This window comes from Psammomys obesus, unplaced genomic scaffold, assembly GCF_907164565.1.
Source record: "Psammomys obesus unplaced genomic scaffold, mPsaObe1.curated_primary_1811, whole genome shotgun sequence".
NCBI classification, from domain to species: domain Eukaryota; kingdom Metazoa; phylum Chordata; class Mammalia; order Rodentia; family Muridae; genus Psammomys; species Psammomys obesus.
Window position 1 is genome coordinate 8,681,174 of NW_026595981.1, and position 13,593 is coordinate 8,694,766.

The following is a 13,593-nucleotide window of genomic DNA, read 5'->3' on the forward strand; positions in this document are numbered from 1 at the left end:
AGTGCTGCCGCAGGAGGGGCTCTGACACCTTCTACTGGCCTCTGTGGACATGTACATGCCAGTAAGCATGTGCCTACCTGCATACTCTCATAAATAAACCTTTTATTTTAGATTTATTTAATGTGTATGAGCGTTTTGTGTATGTGTGTATCTGTGTACCACGTACATGCTTGGTGCCTATGGTGGTCAGAAGAGGGCATCAGATCCCCTGGAACTGGAGTTATGGGTGGTTGTTAGCTGCCATGTGGATTCTGGGATTAAACCTGGATCTTCTTCAAGAACGAGTGTTCTTAGCCTCTGAGCCACCTCTCCAGCCCTGATAAATGTCTTTAAAAAGAAAAAAAAATAATAATAATTTCCTTCTAGCCTCTTGAGTAGATAATTAAGACCTTTATTTAGGAAAGGAAGGAATAGCATGAGATTGAATTTTTCATGTAGAATATACTAGAAGCTTATGGTTTATGTCAACTGGAATGTTTACTTGTAGTCACCTTGTATTCATGCAGTTGGCTTTTCTTCATAGGACTGTGAAGATCCTAATCCTTTGATACGAGCCTTAGCAGTTAGAACCATGGGGTGCATCCGGGTGGACAAGATTACAGAATATCTCTGTGAACCCCTCCGCAAGTGTTTGAAGGATGAAGACCCCTATGTTCGGAAAACTGCAGCAGTCTGTGTGGCAAAACTCCATGATATCAACGCCCAGATGGTGGAAGATCAGGGATTTCTGGATTCTCTACGGGATCTCATAGCAGATTCAAACCCAATGGTAATACATTGTGCTTTTACAAAGAGAGTAGCATTTAAAATGAACTTTTTCCAAGGTATGCTTAACACATGTGTTGTCTTTTAGATGCTGTCTACAGGGTAGTTGTGGGAAATAGTTTTGTGTAATGTATAGATTGTATACTTCATACCCCTAGGTGATACTATGTTTTTAAGATTAGTTTTTCAGATAGTCATTTATGGTAATTTCTTGTATGAAAATAAAAATGGATCAAAGTGATCTTTATTGACCAACTATCTTACTCTCAAAGAACTCTAGGGTAGAAAATGATTATGTTCTATGTACTTAGCAGCTAGAACATAACACTTAAAATTTTTTTTATATTTCTATTTGTTTGCTTTTGTCAGAGGTGAGGATTAAACCCAGAACCTTGTGTAAGTACACTATTTCGGAGCTGCATCCTCGCCTCAGAGTTGGAGTTTATTTCTTTCTCAGCATCTTAATATTTGTTCATATGCTAAAAGAAGAGCAGGTCCCAAACGATTGATTATTATTGAATTAAATTTAAAATGAGTGATTGGTACCAAGAATATGGAGGATTGCTGACCACTTTCTTTGAAGTGCGTCACCCACTTTTTTTTTGTCTTTGTGTGTTGAAATAAGGTTTTGTGTATTTAGGGTGGCTTTCTAACCTGTTATGTAGCTGGCGTTGAACTCTTCTCTGGCCTTAACTTCTCAAGTGCTGGGATTACAGGCATATGCCACCACTGACTTTTGTTTTCTTTGAGGCAAGGTTTTGCTGTCTTGCCTCAGCATAGGCATGGGTCACCACACCCTGCTAAGGAATTTTTGTTTGGCACAGTATTTCTTTGAAGGTAAATTTTACTGAGATAGTCAGTGGATAACATTCAATTATCTTCTTATTGTTGTTGAATTTTTATGAATAGAGAGAGATCTCGAATTTGCCTGAAATAGATATCATCTTTTCCTGCATAAGAATCTGCTGAAATGTGTGTTTTGATGTATTACTTGTTCATTTTTCCGTGGCCTTCACCTTAGTATCCTTCTAGTGTCGGAGAAAGACAAAGGATGAAGCTTAGAACTGACACCCTCTGAAGGTACATACTGTGCTGAGTATCAGTCAAGAACTTTCTGCGACTTTCTAGGATTGGGAGTAGATGTAAAGGGCTTGGACCTGATAATGCGTCATCACACTTGTTAAAAGATGAACCCCCATTTTTGTTCACTCTCCCAAGCAGCACTATCTGGCACTCTTTTAAAAAGATTCCACGAAGAATTGAGTTTATATGGCAATCCTAGTTTTTGCTTTTTAATTGATTGATGTGTGTGTGTGTTGAGATGTGTACATGCACGCCTTCCTATGTGTTGAAGTGAGGTTCATGTGTATCAGGATGTGCACACATCTTTTCTCCCTCTGTGTGGGTTCCAGGGCTCAAACTCTGGTCATCAGGTACTCATGTTTTAGTGTATTACATGCTAAGCCATCTCGCCAGTCCTGGCAATACTGTTTTTATGGACTGCTTAGCTGGTACCATTGTTTGTGGCTCGCTCTGTCATTCTGTGCAACCGACTTTGACCTTCTCTGCTTAGGGACAGATGAAGTGATAAGCGTTCCAAGCACCAACTAGAAAGGCAGAATGTCATGTTCCCTCTTCCAGAGGGAATAGGTTTCTAACCTATTAAATATTCAGTGGAGCTAAGTAAGAATGAGTTGATGTAAAAAATACATTTTAACTCTGATGCGCAATTCTAGGTTGAAGGGGCAAAGGAACCTCTACACTCAAGTAAGTTCTTCCTAGTGAAACCTGTCGCATTTTAGGGTATGAGGACTGGGAGCACAGCAGTCAGCTTTTCTATTTGTTTGTTTGGTTGTTTTTTTTTTTGTTTTTGTTTTGTTGTTGTTGCAGCTTTTCTATTTGTTTGTTTTGTTGGTTGTTTTTTTTTGTTTTTGGGTTTTTTTTTTTTTTTTTTTGGAGGAAATCAGGTTTGAAATCCTGGTAGTCCTTGAAGATCACTATCAGATTAGCTGAGAACATGCACACCCAGTTTGCCTGATCTGCTCTAAGCTTTACAGAGGAGAGGTCTGATTTTTTTTTTTATTCAGTGCATAGTACTTTACAAGGAGATATAATGAATGGACTTTTGTATCATTGCCAGGTTAAATCACTTATCAATATATTCTAATCTTGTTTTCTTCATTGCCTGGCTTATGTAATTCAAACAGGCCTTGCTGGGTGGGTTCTTATTTAAATTTAATATATCGTTATATATAGTAAACTAATGTTCCTGGAAGTTGTTGTTGTTTGTTCTCACCGTGCTGTCCAGATTGTGTTAGAACTGACTATGTAGCCTAGGTCAGCTTTGAATTGTCGGACTCACTGTCTCAGCTTCATGAGTGCTGGGATTGCCATCACTCCTGACTGTTTGGTGACACTTAACTTTTGTGTGTGTGGGGGGGGGGTTGACATGGTTTCTTTGTGTAGCTTTAGCTGGCTGTCTTGGACTCACTTTGTAGACTAGGCTGGCCTTGAACGCACAGGGATCTGAGTGCCTCTGCCTCCCTGAGTGCTGGGATTACAGGCATGCATCATCACACCCGGCTTTTAACTTGCTTTTATAACAAATTGAGAGGTGATTTGGAGAGGTTTTAAAAATAAGTTTGAGGAGACTTATATACAAAATAATTGTGGTTACTTGGTACGTTTCTGAGAAACTCACACGCTGGGTCGTCTCTCTCCCACCGAGAAAGACCTTTTTCTGCACACTCCTAGACTGTTTGAGTGTCTTGTTTGTTGTAGACTTACCTGGAGCCAGGGTCAGCATTAGATAACAAGTTTGGCACCTTCTTGTTAACCTGAAAGTCTTGCCATCTTGGTAGACTTCTCAATAGTAAGAGAGCTTTCTTCTGGTGCTGGTCCATGTATGACTGCAGAGGAGCCCAGAGTGCAGAGGTGAAAGAGGCATTCTTAGGTAGCCAGTAAACATACACAGATGCCTCTTTTTCATCTGGAACCCCTCCTTTTTTTACCTTAACTGGATTTTTAATCTTAAACACGGACTATAATTACCGTAAAGTAATCTTAAGTAAAATGCTAGAATTAGCACCCTGTTTTTCCTTTTATCGGTGGCATCAGAGGCAGATAGCAGGTAGACCGAGTGCATCAGTGGCTAGGAACATTTGAGGCCTAGTGACAGAGTGTTAGCACACCAGCTCAAACACTCCAGAAGCTTCAAAGGCCATAATCAGCCGATCTGTGTTACTTGGTAAGAGAAATATGATTTTTATTGCCCGTATACCAGGCACAGTGATAGGTGGCTTTTATTTAAGTATTTCACTTCATTTTCATGTCTGTCTGAAGTAGAAGTTGTTCCATGTTACAGTTCAAGACATGCACTCAGAGTCTGAACTGTCTCAGTGTGATGCGGCCTGTTGTAATGCAGCCAGGGTTCCAGCCTGTTTCAATTCCCAAACCTACCCCTGACCACTACCTTCATGGATATATGTAAAGAATCAAATGTGTGTGTATACATACCTCACACACTTAGGTCATGAAAATGTTTCTTTTTCATTTTTTCAAAATGGTTTAGATTTTGAATACATACAAGCCTTTCATTATCTGTATGCTATCCCTATGAAGTGTAGTCTCCTCTAAGGATGGTATGAGTCCTTACCTGATTCTTTGCTTGAGTGATTTTGTTCCACCTGTTCTCGGGCTGTCCCACGTGGTGGCAGCACTGCACCAACAAAGGTTGTCAGGTACGTGAGAAAAATTCTTTCAGTCCTTCGTCCAGAAGGTTTCCTAGAGAGGAAACACCGGAACATTTGCAGAAATGATTTCAGAATCTCTTTTTTTTTTTTTTTTTCCTTAAGATTTATTCATTTATTGTTTAAACAGTATTCTGCCTGCAGGCCAGAAGAAGGCACCAAATCTCACAGATGGTTGTAAGCCACCACGTGGTTGTTGGGAATTGAATTCAGGACCTTTGGAAGAAGAGCCAGTGCTCTTAACCTCTGGGTCATCTCTCCGGCCCTTATTTTGTTTTTCAAGACAGGGTTTCTCTGTGTAGCCTGGCTGTCCTGGACTCATTCTGTAGACCAGGCTGGCCTTGAACTCAGAGATCTGTCTGCTTCTGCCTTCCAAATGTACAGAATCTTTTAATATGAGAATAAAAAGTCAGTCGAGCTGACAACTCTTGGAGTTCTGTTGGCTTTGGGTACTAGCATTGGTTGTTTCTTACTGTAGGTAATAGTACTCTTTTTCCTTCTGTCTTTTTTGGGATTACCACAAAACCTCATTTTCCTCTAGTTATTTCACTGCTTTATTTAAAGCTGACTCAGAGTGTCCTAGTTGACAGAGGAAAAAGCCTAGCTTTGAGGTAAAAGCTTCTTGACTATTTATGCTAATGCCACTCTTTCAGTAGCCAAATTTCTATTTTAAGAAACTTTTGAGAATATTTTAAGAGATAAAAGGTCATGATAGTGGGAGTGGGAAAAGTGGATGGAATTGTGACTGACAAGAATGCATTAGAGGGTTGGAGATGACTCAGTGGCCAAGAATATATGTTGCTCTTGCACAGTAACTGGGTTCCATTCCCAGCATCCTTGTGATGGCTCACAATTACCTGTGACTCTAGTTTCAGGGAATCTGATGTTCTTTTCTGACCCTCTTGGGCAAAAACATGTATGTGGTGCACATATACACATGTTGGCAAAACATTCATATATATATATATATATATATATATATGTATAAATATATATCATATAAATACATATGTGTAGATATGTGTATAATCTTAAAAATTTAAAAGAAGGTATATAAGCATGTATGAACTTGTCAAAAGAATAAATTTTATTCTTACAAAATTTTATTCATATAAAATAATGTTAAATTAATTTTAAAACTTTAAAAATAAAATTTAGATTAAACTTTGTTTATATTGGCCTATATTAATTACTTTTCATGTATATAGACCATGTATTTTGACTACAATCATCTTGCCCCTCTCATTTTTATCCCTTTCCTCTTCTCAGTTAGTCTTTCTCCTACTTCTTGTCATGTGTTTGTAGACCAGAAGAAGTTGTGAGTGCTGGGACTCTAACCCCTGTTCTCTGGAAAAACAGCTCATTAGCTGCTGAGCCATCTCACCAGTCTTAGATGCCAATGTTTTGTAAATCAATTTGTATATCACAAAAGCTCAGTTTCCCCATTTATAATCTTTCTTTCCCCTCCTACTTTGGTTTTTGTGAGATGGGGGCTTCTTTTGGTTTTTCAAGACAGAATTTCTCTGTGTACTCCTGGCTGACCTGGAACTCGCTTTATAGACCAGGCTGGCTTCAAACTCAGAGATCCTGCCTCTGCTTCCATGTGCTGAGATTGAGATAAGGCTTCTTAAGGCTGCCTATGAATTTCTAATTTTCCTGCCACTGCATCCTAAGTGCTGCGATTATAGGTGTATACTGCCACACTTGGCTATAAATTTACTTTTAAAGAAAACTTCCTTAAGAACTCTTTTTTTCTTATGTGTTTTTATTTTTTCTAGATTATAGCAGTGTTCCTAAGGTAAATAATTTCTTAGGGAGGAAAATTAGATTTGTTGTAACAGTTTTGATTTAAAGTGATGTCGTGAATGAAGGAAGCGCACCTTTGCTTCACTGTTGGGATGCTAAGGTGTTTGTTGTCAGGATAGAGCTTGTTTTTTGGGGACCTTTCATTAAGTCCATATAGTGATGTTGTATTGTTCTTTGAGAAGGTTCTCTGGGGAGAAGTAAATTCTAACTTCTCACTCTACATTTAAATTTTATTTTTAAAAAGAGGCAGTATTGTACACGTTTTCAAAAAAATAATAGATAGTGGAAACATTGACAAAAAAGCCTGGTGCACACTGGCTGCCCACTTGCAGTCTTGAAACTCAGTTTTTTCTTCCGCTGTCCCAGAGGCAGTGTGACTGACTGACTGCAGGTTCCTCACAGTGTGGGAAGCCCGGTTTAGCACCATGAGACTGTAAAACACTCCGTCTTGGGCTTGATTTGGGTAATTTCTGGAAACACAAGAGTCTGAATTGATTGGAAGATGACAGTGGAGAGGTAGAGGCAACCTCAGGGAGTTTTCTAGGAATGAGAAGTTTGGTGCAGGGTGGGAGAGCATCTCATCTGCCCTGTCACTTGGCTGGCGACTTGACCGGTGACCTCTTCCCTCCCCAGGCTGTGTTCAACATGGTCCTCTGATCTGATCTTTCTGTATATTTTTATTAGTCTGACTCTATATATTTGCTTTCTTTGTTTTTTATATGGTAATAAGTAGACATTGCCTATTTAAGCGTTAGAGCTTACACTTCATTGGCTGCATTACACCCTTGCTTTAATTTCTAATTGACAACTGGTAACAGGAGATTCTAATTCCTCATATGTTTTAGTATCCTTCTGTGCTCCCAGTTTCTCTTTTTAGCTCTTCTTTTCTATATTTTCTACTGCCAAACCTTGTATTTAACTTTAAACAACACAGACACACAAACTCACAGGGGTGGAAGGTGTGCAGTAGGAGATTTGTTTTAGACTGATGACTAAGATTGTATGTGTGGACAGAACAGTCAAAATAAGCAGTTGCCATACGACATTTTTTTTTTCCTATTCTAAAATTAGGTTAATCAAGCATGCTATGCATGGGAAATAATAAAATAATAATGGGAAATAATAACCCAGGAATGGTTATGGTTTTTGTTTGTTTGGGTGTTACTGCTGTTCTTTGTTAGCAGGCAGGGTCTCATGTACTGCAGGCTAGTCTCAAACTTCCTGTATGACTGACAATGACTTTGAACCACTGATCCTCCTGCCTTCATCTCCTATGCTGGGCTTATAGTCCTTGTTTCACTCTTTGTTTTGTTTTCTGTGTAGCCTTGGCTTTCCTGGACTCACTTTGTAGACCAGGCTGACCTTGGACTGTCAGATCCTCTGCCTCCCCGGAGCCAGGATTACAGCCACCACGCCTGGCTCATTGTTTCATTCTTTATGCATTGAAGTTTTACTAAATCTCGCTCATGATTTATAGAGTGAACAAAGGCATTTGAGCAAAGAAGCTCATGTATGTTGTAGGTTATATAGAAGGTCTGATTTGCTTTGTGGCAACAAAAGGTCTAATGATATTTACTAAATAAGTCTTTGATTCTTTTCATCTGAGACCTTTCGTTTGATTACAAATTATAGCTCAGGAGAATTCTGTTTCTGCCATCCTTGTCCTCTACAGAATGATGATATTGCTACATTGTACTGTGTACTACTAAGTCACTGTCTCTTAGATAGTTGATTTCTCTGTTTTCTTTTATGATTAATATAATCTGAAGATTACCTTGGCAATGTGGATAATAAAACTGATACATAGGTTATACATAGATTTGTTTGTATACATATAGCCATTATATTTTTCTCTTGCTAACTTAACTGTAAAACTCAGTTTCTCAAGCTTTTGTCAGGGGACTTTAGTAAGAATCAACTATGAATTAACATTCTTGAGGATTGTTTTTGAAGTATATTTGTGATACTGACTTCTTGATACATCTCATTTAAATTATGAAATAGTTATAGTCAGCCTTATCATTGCTATCTTAACATCTGGACCATTGCTGTAAAACATTTTTAAAAACACCTGTACAGAGTAGTAGGGTGGTATTTTCATTATGGTGTTTGTTTATGAGTGCTTTTGAAATTTAAAAATAACTTTAAATATTTTTTGTCAGTTGTATTAGAAATAGTCTGTAATTTCGATTTAAAATATTAACCTTCTTTTGTAGCTACACATATTTCTGTATCAGTGAATTAAGGAACAAGTGTACTTTCTTGTTGAGGCAGTTTTTTCATTTACCATCTCAAAGAAGAGGATGTATTTGAAATACCATATTTCACTGAATCTACAGTTTCATTAACAATAATATATATGATTAGGTTCTATATTCCTATTAAAAAAACCATCCTCCACTAAAATGAGGGTGATTGGGGGCTGGAGGAATGGCTTAACCATTAAGAGCAGTTGTTCTTTCAGAGGATCTGACTTCACAGCAACCACATGCTGTGTCACCATTGCCTGTAACCCCAGTGCCAGAGGACCCAACACCTCTTCTGCCCTTCAAGGGCACCAGGCACACACACGGTGCACGGATGTACATACGACAAAGCATCCATGCTCAAAAAAAAATGTGATAGATTATAAGTGTACTTCAGTTTTAGAGATGTTGTGCAAAAAAATTTGCAGCTTTTAATTGATGAATTGTGGTAACAATTACCACCTTAAATTTGTATAAGGCTTTATGATTGTGATTTTCAAGACAAGGTTTCTCTCTGTAGCCCTGGCTCTCCTGGAACTTACTCAGTAGTAGACCAAGCTGGCTTCAAACTCAAGATGCCTACTTCTTCCTCCCAAATACTTGCATTAAAGACATGTGCCACCACCATCCCTAGCATAAAAATATCTTCTTAATTTTTTTCGTTTTTTTATTGATTTATTTTTATTTTATGTGCATTGTTGGTGTTTTACCTGCACATAGTCTGTATGAAGGTGTCAAGTCCCTTAGAACTGAAGTTACACACTATTGTGAGCCACCATGTAAGTGCTGGAACTGAACTTCTGTCCTTTGGAAGAGCAGCCAGTGTTCTTAACTTCTGAGCCATCTTTCCGGCCCCATAAACACTTCTTAATGCATAACATCATTGGACTTATACTGCCAAGCTAAAATTAATCTGCAAAGTAAATTAAATTTCCTCTGGTTTTCAAATGAGCAAGCTACATGGTACAAGGTTTATGTGTTCCCCTAGCATTGTGTACTAATGAATTTTGGTTTCAAGTCCATTTATCTTATTCTAAGCTATGTGATAATACTGGATAATTGACAGTGTCATCTCCCTGTTGTCCACATGCACTTATAATTTGGCCTAGAATTTTCTGTTACATAATGCGAATATTTATTGAGATTTTACTTTATTTTTCTATAGTCCAGGTTGGCCTGGCGCTCACTTTGTTGCTAGCCCATGATAGCTCCAAACTTGAAAGGCTTGAGGTAAAGATATCAGCCACCACCCAATTTAGCTTCACTTTTTATAGCTCTTGTTACGTCTTGATTTTAGTGACAGCTTTGAGTGTTGCTGCAGTATTTAATATTTCAGTTGTGAATTGTCTCTGACTCTGCTAATATATGAGTTACTTTAATTCTGGAGTGCCTCACTGCTCAGAAGCTGTATATGCTATCATTGGTGGCTTAGCACATGTTATGAAAGCAGTCCATCTATTTCCATCCAACTGTTCAGAAGTGAATTGAGGCCTGTGAAGTGATCCTGCCGAGGTGTTTGTGTGTCATCGTTTTGGTTTCTGTTTCCTTCCCAGGTGGTGGCTAATGCTGTAGCAGCGCTCTCTGAGATCAGTGAGTCTCACCCAAACAGCAACCTTCTTGATCTAAACCCTCAGAATATCAACAAACTGCTCACAGCTCTGAACGAGTGCACTGAATGGGGACAGATTTTCATCCTGGACTGCCTGTCTAATTACAACCCTAAAGACGACCGGGAGGCTCAGAGGTCAGTCTGTCCGTCTGTACATCAGCTGATGCTCTTGCCTGACTGAGTACTGTCTAATGTCTGCTCTTAGTATGAGAGGCTATCAGATTGAAGAAGGCAGAAGATTTAGGGGGACATTGCTCTCCCTAGCATATATCTCACTGAATTTAGGAACACGCTAAAAAGAATTTAGTTGTTTGTATGCCTGCTTCTGTAAAACCTCCCTCATATTGTCACCATCTCCCAATTCCTGTCCATTTGGTAAACGGAAGTTGTTAATGACTGTTCTTGTAATGACACACTGTCTATTCTGTTAGATTCTTCATACTAGCTGTTGAGCTGAACAATATAATTTAGTAGTAGGATAAGTATATTAAAGTCAACAACAGATGTGCCTCTTGCCTCTTATATATCGAAGTCATGTTAGACTACATTTGGAGCTTTTGAGAACAGGTCTTATTCTACTCAGTCCTTTATCACTTAAGTGTTGCAAATTTTCTTTGATTGTCAGAACTTTATTACCGAATGTCATCAACCCATCATATATACATAAGTACATCTCAGTTTACAAAGCTGGAGTTACCACCAATTTTTAAATTGAGCATGTTGTATATAAAAGAGTATACTAGGCTAAGTACTTCTAAAGAGTTGCTAGCTCTTCATTAAAGTTGACATTTTAATTATGGTAGATAAGAACCTTCCTTGCCTGGCTGAAGCTATTTGCAGCTATTAGAATGTAAGTTTTCTTCACTGAGCTGGGAATAATTCCCTCTGGACTTAACTAATACTGCTGGTAGTTTTTTTTCCATCCTTGAAAGTACAACTATCTTCTGAAGAGAACTTTACCAAGAATTTTATTTTCTATTGGCCATTGATATTACACTCATTAATTCACTGAATTAATTAATCATTAATTCAGCAAATATTTCTGAAGCCCATTCTATGTCCTAAACTCTGTTCTAGGCTGTGAGGATTCCATAGTAAATGACAAAAATATGGTCCTCATGCATCATTCATTCTGAAAAGTGGGGGTAGAGGTATTTGCAATGTGGGTATTCAGAAAATATGTAATAGGTCATATTTCATAATTGCTAACAGAGGTAATGTAAGGATCTAAGTGATAGATATTTTAGAGTAAGAGATTATAAAGAGAATGCTTTCTACCCCATAGTTTATATTGAGTCAGGGTCTATGCCATGTAGCCTGAGCTGGCTGGAAGCTTGTGGTCCTCCTGCCTCAATATATTTTTTAAAATTTTATTTGTTTTTTGAGATGGGATCTTGCTATGTCGCCCTGGCTGGCCTCAAACTCACCATATAGACCATGACCTCTAGCTCAGAGATTCATCTTTCACTGCTTCCTAAGAGCTAGAATTAAAGCTGTGTACACCATACCCTGCAGGATTTTATTTTATTTTTTTGAAATTATGCTTTTTGCAAAGAGTAATCAAGAAAGTCTGTAAGAGGGTGGACTTTTTCCCCCCCTAAGGCCTGGAGGAGGTCAGCAGTCAGCCATGTGGACACAGGAAGAAAAGAGTAAGCAGCCATTTATCTTGTATTCATAATTGTCACTAAGGATGTTGCCCAAGAGCTAGCAAGGTTAGGCTGGTTTCAGAGAATGCCGCATGTGTGAATATCAAAATTCTAAGCATAGGTAGAAGGGACTAGAAGAAGAAGTTGGGAGAACATCACAACAATATTCTGGTATTAAAAACCAAACGAAACAAAACCCATGTCTGTTTCTGAATCTTTCTTACTAGCCCAAAAGCAAGCGGTTGTGTAGTTTTTCCTGCCAACACTTTTCCTCTTTAAGTCCCAAGTGGTTGACATCTCTTACTGTGAATTAAATCTTTAGGATGCTTGATTTGACTTCCTGTAGGTTGAGTAGAGATGAGCTGTGAGGCAGGGAGCCCTAACATTGTGTGGGGAGACAGAGGACTAAAGACATGAAGGTAACTGGCGTGAGTGCAAGCGTCTGTGGTTTTGCTGGTTTCCTTCTGGTTTGGATATCCCTGTTGCTGGCTTCTAGAGTTTCCTGATGCCCCCGCTCTGCCTGTAGTTCGCTGGGCATGAGGCTTCTGCGGTGTTGGATCCCATTTTGACCCACGCATGGAGCTTTGACCTTTCTAACTTGAGTCTTTGATTTCTTGATACTTGGGTCATGGAACTCTGAAGCATTACATTGTGGAGTGAACTGAGCATAGGAACCGTAATCCAGGGTACTAATTTCCCTCTCTGCCCCCAGCATCTGTGAGCGAGTAACGCCTCGGTTATCCCATGCCAACTCTGCAGTAGTGCTCTCAGCGGTGAAAGTCCTAATGAAATTTTTAGAATTGTTACCCAAGGACTCTGACTACTACAATATGCTGCTTAAGAAGTTAGCGCCTCCACTTGTCACCCTGCTGTCTGGGGAGCCCGAAGTGCAGTATGTCGCCCTGAGGAACATCAACCTAATTGTCCAGAAAAGGTGGGGAAATAGTGATTTGGTGATTTTTAAAATGTTTGTGATCTTGAAGTTAAGCGTCACATAAGTGCTGCATAGATTGGTGCTGTTTTGTTCTTTATGTGTGGAAGTGAACATGTTTAATTCGGGCTGGAGAGATGGCTCAGATGTTAAGAGCACTGGCTGCTGTTCCAGAGGTCTGGAGTTCAATTCTCAGCAACCACATGGTGGCACATTACCACCTATAATGAGATCTGGCGCACTCTGCTGTCATGTAGGCAGAACACTGAATATGTAATATAATAAATAAAACAAATCTTAAGAAAAAGGAAATGTTATATTCACTTGTTAAATTCAGAACTTGGCCCAAGAATAGCAGCTTATAGTTAATACCATTTTTTCCATGGTAATTAATCTGGTGTTGTAGTTCAGGGTTGTTTTGTTGTTTGGATTTTGGAAACAGGCTCTCACTGTGTAAGACAGGCTGACCTCCAACTCAGAGAGATCCACCTGCCTCTACCTTCCAAGTTCTGGGATTAAAGGTGTGCAGCACCGCTCCCAGCCAGCTTGCTTTCTTCTTCTTCTTCTTCTTCTTCTTCTTCTTCTTCTTCTTCTTCTTTTTAATATGTAATTTATTTTATTTTATGTGAATTGGTGTGAGGGTGCTAGACTACCTGGAACTGGAGTCACAGACAGTTATGAGCTGCCATGTGGGTGCTGGGAGTTGAACCTGGGTCCTTTGGAAGAACAGACAGTGCTCTTAACCACTGAGCCATCTCTCCAGCCCCCCAGCTTCCTTTCTTAAGAGCTTCTTTTGGACGTGCTACCCATGGAAAGTTGTAGGGAGAAAGTTGTTCTTCCT

The 13,593-nt window shown here is 39.1% G+C and overlaps 1 protein-coding gene across 3 annotated transcripts in view; it reads left to right on the forward strand.

Annotated features, from left to right (window-relative positions):
- The window catches only part of Ap2b1 (adaptor related protein complex 2 subunit beta 1), a 105,831-nt gene that overhangs the window by 17,234 nt on the left and 75,004 nt on the right, over positions 1-13,593 (forward strand). For all 3 annotated transcript variants that reach the window (XM_055619791.1, XM_055619793.1, XM_055619792.1), the window contains exons 5-7: positions 524-769; positions 10,120-10,310; positions 12,534-12,755. In XM_055619791.1, the coding sequence (XP_055475766.1) occupies positions 524-769; positions 10,120-10,310; positions 12,534-12,755 (659 nt within the window). The remainder of the gene's footprint in view (positions 1-523; positions 770-10,119; positions 10,311-12,533; positions 12,756-13,593) is intronic.